Source organism: Gavia stellata, chromosome 4, assembly GCF_030936135.1.
Source record: "Gavia stellata isolate bGavSte3 chromosome 4, bGavSte3.hap2, whole genome shotgun sequence".
NCBI lineage: Eukaryota > Metazoa > Chordata > Aves > Gaviiformes > Gaviidae > Gavia > Gavia stellata.
In genome coordinates, this window is record NC_082597.1 from 74,162,633 (window position 1) to 74,179,502 (window position 16,870).

The 16,870-nt window shown below is 36.6% G+C and overlaps 1 protein-coding gene across 3 annotated transcripts in view; it reads left to right on the plus strand.

Moving 5' to 3' along the window:
* Positions 1-16,870, plus strand: part of SOX5 (SRY-box transcription factor 5) — a 253,266-nt gene that overhangs the window by 17,938 nt on the left and 218,458 nt on the right. For all 3 annotated transcript variants that reach the window (XM_059816031.1, XM_059816030.1, XM_059816032.1), the window contains exon 2: positions 16,172-16,382. In XM_059816031.1, coding sequence (XP_059672014.1) covers positions 16,172-16,382 — 211 coding nt within the window. The remainder of the gene's footprint in view (positions 1-16,171; positions 16,383-16,870) is intronic.

The following is a 16,870-nucleotide window of genomic DNA, read 5'->3' on the forward strand; positions in this document are numbered from 1 at the left end:
GGTGACTGATATAATGAGGGTTGTGCTTTTCTGTATTTTATAGATTTAATAAATCCGCTGTTAAAAGGAGTTGCCAAGTCAATCTTCCCACTTATTAGAAGCCACTTAGCAGAAATTGACCCTGGTATCAGTCAACAGTTCTCTTTTTACTGTGTTTTGGGCTACTTGATAAGAGAGAAGCCATATTCTTTCTCCCTTGTCTCTCTATTTTTACATTTTGAGATTTTTGTCTTGTGACCACCAGAAAGAAGGTATACGTATGAGCCATCTGGAAATCATAGCTGTTTGTGCTCATGGAACTTGATGCATTTTTACAAAGCAGTGAAATAAGTACTGATCTTAAAGGGAGAGCGAAGACGAGGAAGATAGTTTATTTGCTGTCCCCCACTGCTTTTTTTGGAGCTCTGCTCTGGTAACTACAACTCCAGTGGTGAATACTTAGTGACTTCTTCCCGTCTGTGCATCTGAGAGAGGCTGGAGATCAGTCTAGGGTACAATGGAATAAAGGGGTGTGCTTTACTGCCAAAGGGAAACCAGTATGCGAGACAAGGTGGCAATGATGGGTGAAACTTCCATTTGATCATGAGTGAATCTTCATGTGGTGTGAAGCCCTTTTCTTTCCAGTCTCCCTCCTGACACTTTTTGGTGGAAGTTTTTGAGCAAACTTCCCTCTTCTTCGGAAGTGCAGAGTGCTACCGCAGTTAAAAAGTCAGTAATTGATGGCAGATGACAACTGTTGATGAACAGCTCAACCTCATGCTTCAGTGAGGAATTTGGGTAGAATTTCACAACATAAGGATATTAGAGAAATCTTACAGAATTAGCAAAATTTGAAGACCGCATGGTTATAAACCACCATAGGTCCTGTAATAAAGCAAATAAAGTTTATATGGTGGTAGGAAGATGACAGTCAGCTCACCAAATAGGAATATTTTGAACAGGCGTGGTCCTTGTGCTGAAACTAAAAGTACAACATAGTAGATATGACCAAACGTGTCAGAACTCTTCTGAATTTTCTGCATGTGTTTCTGAAGAAAGTGTTTGAGGATGCCTATAAATGCAGGATATTAGCATATATTATTTCAAAGAAAGAAGATGGAAATTAAAAAGAACAAAAAAGCTCTGAGATTTTGTCAAAACCACTGTGAATTAAGGGACAGTCCTTTAAGATGGATGGCTGTGTTAGAAAACTGACTGGAGGACTTGCCCCAGGAATTGTGGTAGGAAATAACTCTTCATCACTGGCAAAGGATCAGTTTGTTCTGTTACAGTTTCGTTTTTCGCTTCCAGATTTATCAGTTCTCTGTCGGGTACTCTTTTGAACTGTTTTGATAAATAATTGTACTTGTGAAGGTTAATGGAGTGTCAGTCCCTTATTTACTCTCAAGTCAAATGTGGTGCATGCTAGTCAGAAGTGTAGCTCATGCTTCATGACCAACTGACCTTAACGCTTTAAAGTGTGGTTATAGTCAGATAAATGACTGTAAAAATGACATTAAAGGGTCCCATGTTTTCTGTCTTGCTGTGGCTTTAGAGGTCAAATATAGTTGCATAAAAATATTATATTTTTATTAATTGCCTATAATGCTAACTTAACCTGGGGTTTGAAAATAAAGCTGTGTCCTTTATGTCTCGCATCATCCCTAGTAATAAACATTTTGCAAATGGTACTTAGCTGACTATTTTGTTGATGATATGTCTGCAAAGCAGAGTCCGGTTCCTTCTTTTGTAGCTGTATTGACTCTTTAGTGCTAATGGCTGTTAAAAAAATTTAGTCAATAAAGCAAGCAGAGAGACTTGACTCAGAAAATACATGGGGAGCAAATATGTTGAATAAAGATGGCATTTTAAAGCCACTGTTCTGCTTACACAGATACTTTGTTGGAGAGTCACCTGTTGCAGAAGCAGAACACAAATGCTTCCATGCAAACTTCTACTCATCTGTGCCAATCTAAAATGTATGCAGTCCTTGCAGTCAACAGGAACAGCTAGCAATTTCCAGAGATGTTTGTTGCTGTCTATTTTGCAGTTTATTTTCGTGAGTATCTTCACTGGATATTGTAAGAGAGTGTTTCTTTTCATCAGTGCTTAAGCGAAAGAGTAAAACCTAAGTCAAACTACTAGTTCTTTTGAGAATTTTTCACAGCTAATTCTGGTCATATTTTATTAAGTGTACACTGTGCACAAGCTGACCTCTCTGGTACTAAGAGTCATTCTGTTACTTCCAAGGAAGAAAGTTCTACTTTTTGTTTAAGTGAGTAATGGCTGCAATGAAATTTAATGAAATTGCACACAAAGGCTTAAAATAAAATGTGTTCTGGAAGTGAGATTTCCAGAACAGTTTAGTCTTCGGAATAAGTGATCCCATTTTCACTGGAAATAACTTGGGGAAGTAAATGCAATTAGCTGATGGAGGTCTTCTAAAACTCTTGCTAATCATTCAATATTCTGGCCAGCTTCTTTAGAGAATAAATATGTGCTGAAATCAGGAGAATCAGGTTTATAATTAATATCTTAATGGAAAAAGGTTTCCAAAAGGATGATGTTTAGACAATCCTCAGAAATTCTCCACTTAGTCACTGAAAATATAACTGTGCATCCCTGTTTTGTTTTATGGGCCTTCCTAATTCCAGGTTTTCTCCTTTGAAGATGATATTTTGGCTGATTTGGGTAACTGTGATTTATACATCATCTAATCTTTTCACATTACCAACTCTGTGTGTGATAACAGTATCTTGATTTGTGTAGGCTTGAGGTGAATTTGAACCTACAATGTAAAGACTTCCTTATTTTATGAATCTGATTCCTAAATAATCAAGGAAAACTGATGTCATGATGTCACGATAAAGTTGTGTAAAACTGGGCAGCTAGCAGAGTATGTATGTGCGCCTTCCAAATTTTTCTATTTTTCTTTAAGATAAGGCATGGATGGAAGGAAGGAAGTACCTTACATAGAATATGAATGACACAAACATGCTTCCCAATTAATACGTGATACTGTTGAAAGAAATAAAATGGTCATATTATAATTATTGCTAATATTAATAGCCATGAATGTGACTCTGATGTCACTAACTACTCAAGAAAGCAGTCAGCGGTCAGTCTATCGGACATTGCAGCACAGTGTCATTGTAACATCTTCTTTCAGCCCTCTATTTTTAAAAGTTTCTTTGAACCTTAAGTTATGAGACACGGTAATGTTTGAATAACAGAAATGTAATACCAAAATGTGTTGAGAAGAGCTTTATATAAATGTGTAAGTGCAACTTCCAGTACTGTCAAAGATACTGTAAGGAAGATTGGATGCTGTTCTGATGGTCCGGTCTTACCTGTCAGAAACTAGCTTTTGCCTGCTTGTACCTTGTACAGTACAAAGAAGCTCTCAGATTAGTTCCTGTTTATAATACCATTTGCGTGTGATTTTTCACTCTTACTTCACATAATTGAATTTATTCAGGCAATTTATTTTTCAAATATGTGGTTTCCACACACATGTACATCTGAAGATTAAAAAACTTAAGAAATTTTGTGTAACTCTTTTGAGTATGTTTAAATATGTATACTGTAAGTGTAGACACTCATAGAATAGAAGGAAGAAAATAAGAAAACCCTCCAAGATGTACTATAATTCTTTTTAATGTGTGTGGGAAAAAAAAAAATTATATATAAAGACAAAGTGTGACTCTTACAACCAAATACCCTGTCTTTGTGTTCACCCCTGTCTGTGCTCAAGGTCTCTAGGTGCTCAATAGGAGCTTTTTAATTATTTTTTCCTGTTTGATGTTGCTAAGTATAATGAATGTTTTGCAGAGAACTTTTTGTTAGAAGCCTTCTGTACATCAGCTCAGTGCTCATCATAGGCACAGTGATACATGGCTGGATCGCATCCTGAGACTCACTCTTGATAAATTTAAGGTCAGAAAAAGGCAGATTTTGTAAAACCATGCTCTATTAGTCAACCAATACTTCCTCGTCACAAAGTAGGCTTACATTCTTTCCAGCCAAAGTGGAGAAAATTGTGTCTTTCTTATTTGGGTTGGGCAATTCTGTGGGTTTTTCAGCATCACTTCATGATGACTGAAAACTACAGGGAATTCTCAGAAATTCAGTGATTCAAAGAGGAGCCTGGAGAAGAAAGGTTAATTCCAGCAAAAGTTATTCTCTGCTGATGGTGGGTATTTGCCTATGACTGTAGAAGAATAGATGTTCTTTGGGGTTTTTTGTTTGTTTGTGAGCATGACATACAACAGTGCACAAAATTAATTGTTAAGGAAAATATATAGTGGACTTAATCAGCTACAGGAATATGATTTCTTTAAAAAAAGGTATAAGAGAATGAGAATGAACTGCCTTAAAGCTAATAAAGATCATTTGTATTACTGAGAATAATTTAGGTAAGTGATGAGAAAGGGTAGGAAAATTAGCATTTCAGTACAGTTTGCTTACTGTGTAATTCTTAATCAGGACTGTCACAACATCCCTTGATATCATCTTATCACAAAGGTCTCTTCGTAGTAGGTAATGTACGCTACTGACTGCAGTTTAAAGGAACAGAAGAAAGGATAACTAATCTGCAGAGTGAGAACAACTGTGAATCTGTCACAAATTAGAATTTATTGGGTTTTTTGCATCACTCAACCACAGTCTAAACTGGCTCCTGTGTGAGGGGGACTATGTGCATTTTAAATCTTGTTTAAGCTCTGCTTGAATAAGCTTTAAAATGGGACTTAAATGGTAAAATGACATCATGCTGCTCCCCTGAGCAGACCATAATGTTACCATTTGAGGGGTACTAAGACCCAGAAGAATGAACAGAATATTGGTTCTCGGGAACCCTTGGATGCTGGATGTGCTCTGCCATTACCTTGCTTTGGAACCTCAGTTCGTGCTTTTTCCTTGCTTTGGAAAATCAGTTCGTGTCATTTCCTAATTTGCCCTATATGCAATATCACAAAGGGGTTTTGTGGGGATTAATTAATAAATTTTTGAGTAGCTCTAACACATATTACATTTATGTATCAGTGTTACGTGGATTGACTTTTGTCATATTAATTTTTATTAATTATTCTTATATATTTGGCATTCTCTGATCAAACACCATCCTCTGTTTGAAGTGCGTAAGATCCAAATAAGATTAATTCCTACACTGTAAACATCTTCTGTGGAAGTGACTTTCTGTGAATGAATTTATTCTGTGTTGATAAACACAGACTATATATATTTCCTTTTCTTTTATTTCCTGTGCAGTCTTTCCTCCAAAGTTGAGAAAACTACTTTGGTTTATACCAGAATTCCAAATTCTGTTTCACTAAAATTGTGGAACAGTCATTGATAGAAGGAAAATCAAATTATAAAAGACATAAGGAGAAGAGCAGGTAAAATAAATTTTGGAGGGAAAATAAGTCTTGTAATAACTGTTAAACAGAATGAAAACAGTTACTGCTTGGAAAAATCCTATAAAATTTGTTTGTGTAGCCATTACTTAAGAAGTGTAAGAGAGTAAGTAGTAGACAGGAAGTAATTGGTGAAGTCTATAAAAAGCAGGTAAAAGAATATAGAACTTAGATAAAAGCAGATCCCTGAGTCCCACATGCTAGATGAAACGCATTTCAAAAATAAATGAATGAGACAAACATATTTCTGAACCAAAAGAATTAATTTTGAAAAATTCATATTCTAAATGTGGTATCTTATGCTACAGTTAACTCCAGTGGAGGCAATTGGGCTATTTCTCAAGTAGCTATTCCGTTTTAATAAAGTAATGTTTTTTGGCCTTTCTAGAAAATGAGAACTTCCAGAAGATTGCTTTCAGAAAAAGAAATAAAGTGATACTAATCTCTATGGAGGTAAAGATGATTTTGACAGTTATCATCCTGTAAGTCTAGTTGTAATCTTTTGAAAAGCAAGAGAACAAATACCCAGTAAAAGTAAATAAATAGATGTGAAATGAGAAGGCTCATGAACAACATACAACATGTATAAAGCAGGGCATGATTGTTTTAGAAGTGTGGTGGATTTAGCCCCACACCTACCCTTCATGTAGGATATGTGCAAGATTCATGATATTAAATATGTGGGCTAAGATCTTAAAAAGTATAAAGAACAAGTAATTCCAAAAGACTTGATTATTAGAAGTTGCATGGAGTTCAGTCTGTAAGTATGCATGCATTCCGAGGTGCTTCCTTCATAGAGTGTTCCATGCATCTCATTTGAATGTTGCAGGTACAGTAGCCATAAAAAAAGAAAAATATTAATGCATCAAGTTGTTGAGGAGAGGGTAGAATGATGTTGTACAATATGATTTTATTTAACTAGTAGAAGGAGGCAGATATACGGAATCTCAGAAAAAGATGGGTACCTTCTTTGAAAAGCCACAATGGCAGAGGTCGGCAGAGGAATTCCTTCAGTAGAAATGAGGAAAAATTTCCTAGGGCAATATACTCTGCACAGGCGTCTTTCATTATAGTACCTTTTTGTTTACCCTGGCCTGTCAGAGCCTCCTAGTTATGTAGCAACATCTATCTCTTGTGTTACTATGAGGTGGCTGGAAAAAAATGGGGACTGAAAGGAATATGGTTATGATAGTCCTTTGCCTGCTGTAAGCTGTCTAGTTCTTGGTACGGGATTCATAGGACAGTGAGCGCCTGTAGCAACATTTCAGAAATATGGAGAAATAAATACATTGTTATAGAAGTTTGAACAAGTGAATTACAATACACTCATTAAAGTTGCCAGTGGTGCACAAGGGAGAATAGAACCGTAATATCAAAGGAATCAAGGGGAGACTGCATGGCAGGAAATAATCAAATGTAAAATTACAAACTGATACAGCTGGATAAAGTAATCCAAAACACAGATAATCAGTGGGAGTAAGGCACTTGGAAAACAGTAATGCTGAAAAAGATTTAGGTTTGTTAAAACAAATTAGGTATGAGCTTGTCATGCAGCAAGGCACCAAAAAAGGCGGTAACAAGGAGGTAATTGTCCCTCTCCTCATAACTCTGCTAAGATTACATGTGAAATAACGTGTTTAATTCTGGCCACGTTAGAGAAGTCAGCAAATTGGAGGGATTTCAGACACAAGCAACAAATGATTAAAAGAGTTGTAGGCGCTGATCTGTGAGGGAAGACTGAAAGAGGAAAGGCTAAATATGGGCCAGTAATAACAAAGTAAATATATGCTAACTGTCCAAGAAGATGTGGATGGTACAAGCTCTAACATGGAAAAGGAATAGTCCAGAGCGCTGGAAGAAGCAGCTATGTAAGAAGAGTTTTGGTCTGAAAGGAAGCAAATACTAGGCAATGTTTCAGAGCAATGAGGATTTTTTTTTTACTGTGAAGAATATTTGTAGGGGAAATGGGAAACCTCACTGTCTGTTTGAGACATTTTACTAGCCTAAATGAAACAACAAGGGACCACACCGGAGGGCTGAGTGTTCTGTTCTGTTACATACCTGCTTTAGGTACTTGGCAGAATCAGACTGTCTTAGTATGAACGTGAGCACGGGCCCTTATGGGTGCAGGGTATTTTCTTTTCTTTTGTTCCCCAGTTTGGAGGGTTGTTCTCTCCAGACAAGGTATCCTGCAAATTGTCCTCAACACAGAGGACACAGTTTTGACCAAATCGTACATGGCTTGTCTTTACTCTCCTCTCAGCCACGCGGACAAAGGAATGAGGTGAAGTATGTCTGTCTGGTATGATTTTTTGTAGGCTACCAGAGAACAGATGAGGTGATGTTACATCCCCTTCCCATCTGAAAACTGGTGAATCGTAATATGAAAGCTAGGTAGCTGGGAACAGCCTTGGAGCCATTGCTAGCCTATGGCATTCCTTTTTATTGTATCACCAAATTCTCTTCAGACAGTCCTCTGCCATTCTTTCAAGGAGTTAACACAGGCAATGGATTTGTTTCATATTAAGAAAGCTGGTGATGAAACTGGTTTTGACACTCAACATAGGTTTTATTACAGTTATAAAACCAGAGTTGTTGTATGTGGTTAGCAAGCTTTTATTTTTACAAAGATAATCGTTTTATACCGCATGATTTCCAAACTATTGGAAGGATTTAATGTATGCTGAAGACTCTACCAAGCTGTTTTGATAAGTAGTCTTATTTTTTGTTTAGCAAGGTCTTAAGGGTGATCTTTAGTCCCCCAGGGAAGAGATCATAAAAGTCTTAAAAGTGCTTTTGCAGAGTTTTATTTATTATTTTTAAGCATGAAGATTACTAGCATGAAGATAACAAGGCTGTTATAGTACAACATGTTCTTTGTTTTTGCAGGTTATAGCTAACATATTAGGAGTTCTCAGAATGCCAGTTTTGTTTGTTAAGTATTTTGAGAGCAAATAGATGTAATCCTATATTACATTCTTAAAATGAGTTTTGCTGGAAAAAAAAAGCAGTAGGAGAGATCTGGTCTGAGGATGGGTGTCAGGAGTTATGTCACTACCCACATTTACCCAATGGAAAGTATTAGTTACTATTTTACTACATTTAATATCTGTATTCTGCAGAAAGATTTGCAATTTACTTTTATATATGGGAGAACACTTTTTTGCAAGAAATGGGACAAAGAGGTGGGCTAAAAATAAAACCAAAATCTATACCACAAAAGAAAATAATTAAAAAAACCCAAACCCTGTAAGACAGCCAATATAAAAAGGTTCTAAACTTTCCTTTACAACATTTTCTCATATATTTTTACTACAAACAGATCCACAGTTTGCATATAATTCTTTGATGTGTAATAAATCAAGTAGAAATGGTGGGATGAGCAGTGAGAAACACTAAACTTGTGCTGTATGTTTGGGGATGGGCTGGAATGCAGAACAGCCAGAGAAGACATGTTTGTCTTAAAGCAGCAGTTATCAGATTGTGCTCTGTACTGTAGATAGTCTGATAATGATTTGTTGAAGAAGCCCAGAGAGCCAGCCAGTTGCACTCTGCTGGTTCCAACTGTTTATTTTCAGGGACCGATAATGAAATCAGTGGGAATTAAATGAATATATATTACAGTGCATTTTCAAAAATCTCACAAGGCACCTCCTTATATCTTTAGATACTTTAAATTCTTGAAAAACCTGCTCCTATATTCTGTAAATCACAGAGGATAAAGTTAGAAATCAATGCAAAATGGATTATAAGTTATTCCTTTCATGTGAACGCAACTGAACGGTTTCTTACAACTCATCTCCAAACCTTGGAAGTGCTTGAAATTTTCTCTTGCTTGTGCAGTTATGGCAGCAGTCTGAATATCATAGTATTTGGAAAAAAATGAAAGTACATTTCAGTGTTGCTGTCAGATATTGTGGGGTGGCACTTGATATATGAGAGAGTTCCCAATTTCCGTTTTCAGATGATTGGGCTGTAGCGCATCACAGAGTAATGTAAGAGCTGAGTATTTATTGCATCAATAAAAATGAAAATACAACCACTATGAGGCTTTTGTCCAATAATCTCTAGGCTTTTTACATCAATTATATAAAATGCCCTAAGATGCAGGAAATACTTATTATTGTCTCAGTTTTACATAGGGAGGAAAAAGGTAGCAGAAAGCAATGTCTGATGTAGCAGAGTTCATAGAGCAGATGGTCATCTTTTTGAGCTTCAAATCATTTTCAGCCAGGTTCATAAAAGTCAAACACTGGAAATACCTGTTAGTCTTCTCACTGAAACCTCTGGCAGTATATCTTCTGCTTCATCAAAAAGAGGTCACTAATTAGATATAGCACTTGACGTCAAATAATCACAACCTGAAAGACAAGACATAGTAATGATTGCCAAAAAAATAATAATAATAAAAAAATTCCAGTACCAAGCAAAGTACTAACATTTTAGAGGGAGAGCTAGATGCGATCAGGATTCTGCAAGTCTGATAATTGGTAATACTTCCAAAATATGGATCATGGAGTCCCAAATACATCATCTCAGAACAGCCAAAACAGTATTTGACTTGAATGTATTTTGCTTGATTGTAGCGTGATCATAGTAAAAAGAAAAAAATGCGCGTTTCTATTTACTGTGTTTAGTTCACCTAATTCAGGTAAAATTCTTACTTCTCTGTCATGATGACCTCTTCAGCTGACTCTTCAGATCCATTCATCAACTTCTTCACTCTCCATTACATTTCAGTTCCTTGTCATCATTAAAACCACAGTCCTAGGAAAAAAAAAAATCTGTATAAGAATAGATGTCTGTTTGCATGGATCTAGTTGCAGAATCATAGCCTGTGGATGTACATCTTTCTAGGTTTGTTTACGTGACAACCTTTGATGTCGCTTTTATCCCTCCTTGCATTATGTGTTCTTGTCAGTTCTTACTTCCTAACGGTGTATTTATCGTCTTCCACTTTTTTTTTCCTCTCTATGGCCTTTTACAGAGTTTCCCTTTTTCTCATTGTATCCTCCACTGTTTCTTTTAAATCTCCTTGGGATCATTCCTTTCCACCACTGATGAACAACTTTGCTCCATGGAGGAAACCTATAGACAAAAGACCTATTTAAATGTAAGATGGAAGCAAAGAAATTCTAACGTGTAAAAAGAACAGTGTCCACTGGGAAGCCTTATGGAATATGTATTTCATCTTCCTGAAGGTGCCAGGTTGACAGCCACCATAAACCATACAGGTTTATGGTAATATCTGCCCGACAGCCCCTATGACATCGAATGTAGAAGGAGAGAATTTTCCAAATCGCTTAAGTGATTTGAAGATATGATTCCCATTGAAAGCTGATGGCACTTATGCTCCTAAAATAAATTAATTACATTAATTAAGGCAAAGATTGTAAATGGAAGGTTAAGAAAGAATAAAAGATCATTCTTGCTTTGTGAATATTGTATGTCTGTGTTTTGTTTCTTTTAAACCTTAAAAAATATTGGAAATGTCAAGTTTGGTTTTTCTGATAATTGCTGGTGGACCTCCTGTGGGCATTGGGAGTGTTTTTATAGCTTTCAGATTTTCACTTGAAGTAGCTGTGCTGTTGAATCTTAAACATAGATATTAATTTCCTAAAAGTTTATTAGGTAAAATAAATAAAAATAAATAGCAAACAGTACTAAGCTGCTTAAGAATAGTTTGTCTTCAGAAGTGTGAAATACTCTTTTTTCTGATTGTCTCTTATGTCATACTCTTACCAGCCTCCTGGTCACTATGGAGACTATAAAATAGATAGGCCTACATGTCTAATGTAGAAAGCAGAGCAAAAATTTGCTTTCGTGTCTTCTTTACACGTTCTAAAAAAGCAATGTATGGGCCAAATTCCAGCTTTGAAAAAAGAACCTGTTAGGTTGCTTTTAGGATCACAGGCTTCTTAAAATCAGACAATATCAGTGCTTGTTTTAAAGACACAAGTATTTATTCCAGGTGTTTTTGGTTGCAAAGCCAGAAGCTTGGTTCTCATAATATTTTTTTTTTTTTTGCTGCAGATGCAGCCTCCTTGCATACCATATGGTGGTATTTAACAGTTTCAGACTTAATCCTGAGTTTTCTTCTGCTTCGATTATTGGTTGGTTTGGGACAAAATTTTAATGTCAAGGAAACAGAGTTTTCTGTCTGAGTTTAATTGCAGACAGGAATAATGTGCATCTCTAGATGAGGAAGGAAAAGATGAGATCTATTTAGAGCACTAAGAGATACTTTGGAAATCTCACCAAGTACAACCTGTTTCTTTTCATTAAGTGTTTCACTGTCCCTCTGTAGAACTGAAATAGGTCTCGGTTGGACCCTGGAAATGGAGAGAGACAATTTGAAAGATACAGTTGGAATGAATAGGTTCTTTTAAGAGCAAAATGTTTGCACTTTTTATGAGAGCAAGGGTAACATTGTGTAATCTTTAAAAAAGATATTGCTCAGTGAGGATAAGTCCATTGTGCAGTGACATGACTTTTCCTGTCAATCACAAAGGTGACAAGGGGGCTAGATTAAGTAAAGCTTGCCCAAGATTAACAAAGGAAGATTATTGACCTCATCCTGACAGGGCAGAAGCCTGTTTTATCATTAAACCTTGGAAGAGGTATTTCCTCCATAGGTGGAAAGCTGTTTGGCAATACAGAGGCAACTTTCTTGTAAACGAACAAGTCTTCCTGTGGATTCTAGCTTGGAACAGAAGCAGAAGACGTGAAACGTGGGCCAGTCCTTTTTTTTTGTTGCTGTCGGGGGGGCAGGGGAAGAAGGGCCTAGGGTGTTTGATTTAGCGGGATCTGTGTAGGTCCTTGCCTGCCTTTCCGAAGTGGGAAAAGCAAGAAGCAGCAGCATCATCAGGTGTTGGTGAGTACAGTCCCAGCCCAGAGTTGGATGAAATGTTGTGCCAGCACACATTAGCAGAGCAATTCGCAATGCAAATGAACAATAGAGCCCCATCCACGAAGCAGCTGCTAACTGCATAAAACTGTTACCAGGATTAACAGTGCCAGAGGCTGGAATGTAATCAAACTTGAACAGGTGAAATGGGTATGCAGCTGAGAGAGGCTGTTCTCCGGTAAAAGAGTGTCTGTTTTTCCATTGTTTTGGTGACTGAGAGATAGGTCGCGTGTGTAGCTTGATGGACTTCATTTTAAAATGTCAGTAGTAGATACTAGGTTCTTTAATACTACCCTTTACAGTGTTGTTGCTTTTCTCTCAGTTAACTGAAAAAAGTCATGTGAATTTGTCCTTTCAAAAAAGGAACCTGCTAAATCTCACTTGTTGGGAGGAAACTTCCTTCTCAGGGGATTAATTTTAAACTATTGCTGACATACCTTTCTTGCTGTTAAGGATGTCTCTGAGTGTTTTCAGGGGGATAGTTAAACTCTCATATGTAATATCAGAGGATTTTCCTTGCTAGAAGTTTTTTAGCTTTATACAGCCATTGACATGAGTAGGTTTTGTGTGGAAGTATCCTTTCTTTTTCCGTGGTAAAAGTAAAAATCCAGAAAAACTGAAAGTTCTTTTTCACTTTCCCTAGTAATGAAAAGCAAAATAAAACAGAGGGACATAAAGTCAGAGCTAGGGTAACAGTTGAGCATTTTGGGTGGTTGTTCTGAATGGCAGAATAAAAAGATCTCGGACAAGTTGGGAAGACAGATTGTTGAGCTGGTGTGATAGAGGATACATGTAGAACTCTTACCAACAGCAGTAGCTGATGTGTGTGCCCATACTCTGGTATGGAAAGGAGAGGATTCCTCTTAGATTGCGAATCACGCAATGAATGTGTGATTGCTACAGATCTTTTTGAATGAATAATTCACTGGTGTACTGTAATTTAGCCCACTGAGATGTGATTGCAGCTGTTCCCCTACTGTATATGTGTTTTGATTAAGTGGAGTGTATCTTAAACCCCACAAGTGTATAAATAGCCCCTGTATGTGATATGCAAACACTGCATACATGCACACCTAACAAGAGCAGTCTAAGGAAACATTTTGTTTTGGGGATGATTACTGAGATGTGTATTTTAATATATAATTTATCTTTTTAAAAAAATCTGTGTAGAACACTTCCCTTTTCCTTTTTGTCCAGCTATGAAGTCTTCTTAACTGTGGTACTATATAAATGCTTTTAGCCAACATTGTAGTAGCAGGGCATCTCTGTGTTATTAATGAGTTTATCATTCCAAGACCTTTACAATGTAAGAAATTACTTCTTTTGTGCCTATTTTACAGGTAGGAAACTGAAATGCAGAAACAAAAGTGACTTTTTCCATGGTTACACAAAACATTTGAAAGAACTAGGAATTGAGTATCCAGAGTCCTTTCGTGATGCTTTACCCACAAACTACTTTCTTGTCCTCTCCCCCTCACAATTCCTTTTCCCCAGAAAGAAAGGCAGGAAAATTTTAGTAGTTTTGAAAATACTTGTGGGTTCCATGTGAATGCCAAGCAATTTGTGATTTTGACAATCACCTTATATTACTTTACATATCATTCAATCCTTGTGTTCTTACGCTTCTTCTTTTATAACAAACTTCCTTTACACTCAGAATATATTTGTACATATAAAAACACTTGCATGTACCCAAAATGTACATGGAAACAACAATGATGATTCCTGAGGTTTAGGCAGCTGTTGCAAGTATGTCGTGTCTGTGACCAATGTGTGACATACACAGAAACACAACTGAGTGTCTTTGAGGCCCACTTTGGAATAAAACCAAGAAAGCAGTTCTTGGTAAAGTTAGGAACGATACTGTTCCTGTACATAATTGATGGTATAGGTAGATTTAAGAACTGTAACTAAGGATGGTATTTGGCTTATCTCTCTTCAAAGTGTGAATAAGAAAGCAGCTTTCAAGATATTTTCTCTTTTGGCCTTGTCTGTAGGAAAAAAATTGCCACTTGGTAATAATGGGTTTGAATGTTAGAGAAAATCTGAACTGATGCTGAAGTTAATTATTTTGCTCATCTAGATCAGTGTTAAAAAAGAGTTTATTCAGGTCTATATACATGAAAAAAATTACATTTGGCTCCAGCTGATTTTTTAAGTCCACGGTTAGCAACTAGTAGTTTTCCAAGTGCAAAACAAAAACGGAGAGAGTTGCAAGAAAAGAAAAAGCATTTCTGTTGACTAGAGTTGGAAAATTTGTTAGGGCTTGGTCAAAAGCTCATTGACGTCAGTAGAAAGTCTCTCATTAACATCACTGGGTTTGGCTTTTGGGCCATATGATGGCCCAGATTATAATCTCAGTTAAATCCTATTCTGTTAGGGAGTTTATTCCCTAGTGTAACACATCCAAGCTGCTCAAAACTGTTTGCACTAGAAGTTTTCTTAACCTAAGGTAATCTTTTTGCCAAAACGAAGTAGTCGGTGAAAACAAATACATTCTTTACTTCATAACTTCCGTGTTGCTTTATTCAAATTTTATTGAGATAATTTTTAGCAATTCATGTTCTATTTATGAAAAGACACTTTTTTTCCTGAAATATTGGGGTTTATTAAACGAGAGACACCAAAAATTACTCAGGAAAAAAATGATAAAATTGTAGCACAAATCACTGAAAACAGTGTATGTGTCACTTTCATACCCTATAAAATGAAAACAATTTAAAAATTATTACGACTTTTTCAACCAAGTCTGTAACTCAGATCACAAGATGGTCCAGTGACTTTTTAAGAAATAATATTCATTAAACATCTGGAATACAAAAATGTAAGGAAATAGGATAATGAAAAAGAAAAAAAAACTCTGGAGAATCTGATCAAAATAAAAACTGTTCATGTCTGCAGCATTGTATTATGCAGTGTATGTACTCTGCAGCAAGCTTTGTTCGGAGACATTGACCTAAGTTTTGCAAGGTATAGCTGGCATATGTTAGCAGAAAGAAAAAAGGGTTTCAGAGATGTGTACAGAAGGGTAAGGTATAAAAGAGACATAAAAGAGGAAAGGAATATATGCAGAGAACATTGCTTTATGTTGGAGGAGGTGTGGAGGAGAAGGCTCTCACATTAATGAAGGCAAGTTTGAAGATGCTGGAACCAGTTTTGGTTTCCATTAAAATTAATGAGTAGACCTCTGTGGTCTCTCGCATGAGGAGGGTTGTGTGTATGTTCCAGGAAGTCACAGAGTTTTGGCATTGTGCTGCCAGTGAACGTCATTAGGACCACCTTTGTGAAAAATATTGTCTCTACAAGAAATGAACGTATGAGATGGAAGAGGAGAATAGAAGGAGAATTAGAAAACAGTTGTTTCATCCTTTATAGCTGGGAGAACTACTTTAACTGTGAGTTAAAATAAGTCATATGGTGAAGGGCATTTAACATTTGGCTACTATATCATTTCTTACAACAACTAGCCATCAAGGCATTAAGTACTGTATAAAATCAGGAAATTAATGGTCCTTGTAAAAGTTGAAGATTTTTTCGAAAGAAAGCTGTAAAAGAACAAACAATTAAAGGTAATCAATACTATTGTTATTAGGAAACCTATGAGTACAACACTTCTCAATTAGGGAAAAACTCTATTTTATGTTTCTGTCTTGCAAGCTGATCTTTGTTCACTTCAGCCTGCAATCTTGGTTTATGCTTTATGGATAGGCTTTGTTCTGGGTGTTTTTGAAGCATTGCATGCCTTTTTAAAGGTTTCAACAGAAGAACAAACAGCAGTGAACTCAAAGAACAAAGGATTGTTCTTTCTTTCCATCTTTATTTTTTTCAAGAAAAGAAAGAAATGTTTCATCTCGTTTTTCTCCCCTTTCAGGAAGTTGATGGCAATAAAGTGATGTCTTCATTTGCCCCGCACAACTCATCTACCTCACCCTTGAAGGCAGAAGAAGGTGGGCGTCAGAGTGGAGAATCATTGTCCAGCACAGCCCTGGGAACCCCTGAAAGGCGCAAAGGGAGCCTAGCGGATGTTGTAGACACCCTTAAGCAAAGAAAAATGGAAGAGCTCATAAAAAATGAGCCAGAAGGTAAGGCCTGGAAAACTGGCCAAAATTTTCTGTTTCGTTTTCTTTTCTCCAGATTCTTTGGATACATATACTTTTTAACCTTCCCATTTTCTGCTCCGTTTGCTTTTTCTTGCTAGCAAAATCGAAGTAAAGAACTCATAGTCTTTGTCTACATTAGAGATAAATTTCAGCAATATCCCATTATAGCTAACGTTTTTAGCTTTTCCCAAATGAGAGCCTTTGTCTGACATAACGGTCTTTTTGTTACAATTGCAATAGACACAACAACCTCCTCAACATGGGTACAACAAACACTGTAATTTTAACAGCCTGGGGGTCATTTACACCACTGCTCCCCCCCTCCCCCATTTCTAGAGCAAAAAGCAGTGTTATCAGCAATGTCAATTTTTTTGTGAAATTATCTAGTAGACATGTCATTATTTGAGAGGTAGGAAGTTACATTTGGAATTCATGAAAGCTTTTGTCTGGAGGATGTCCTATCATGTCAT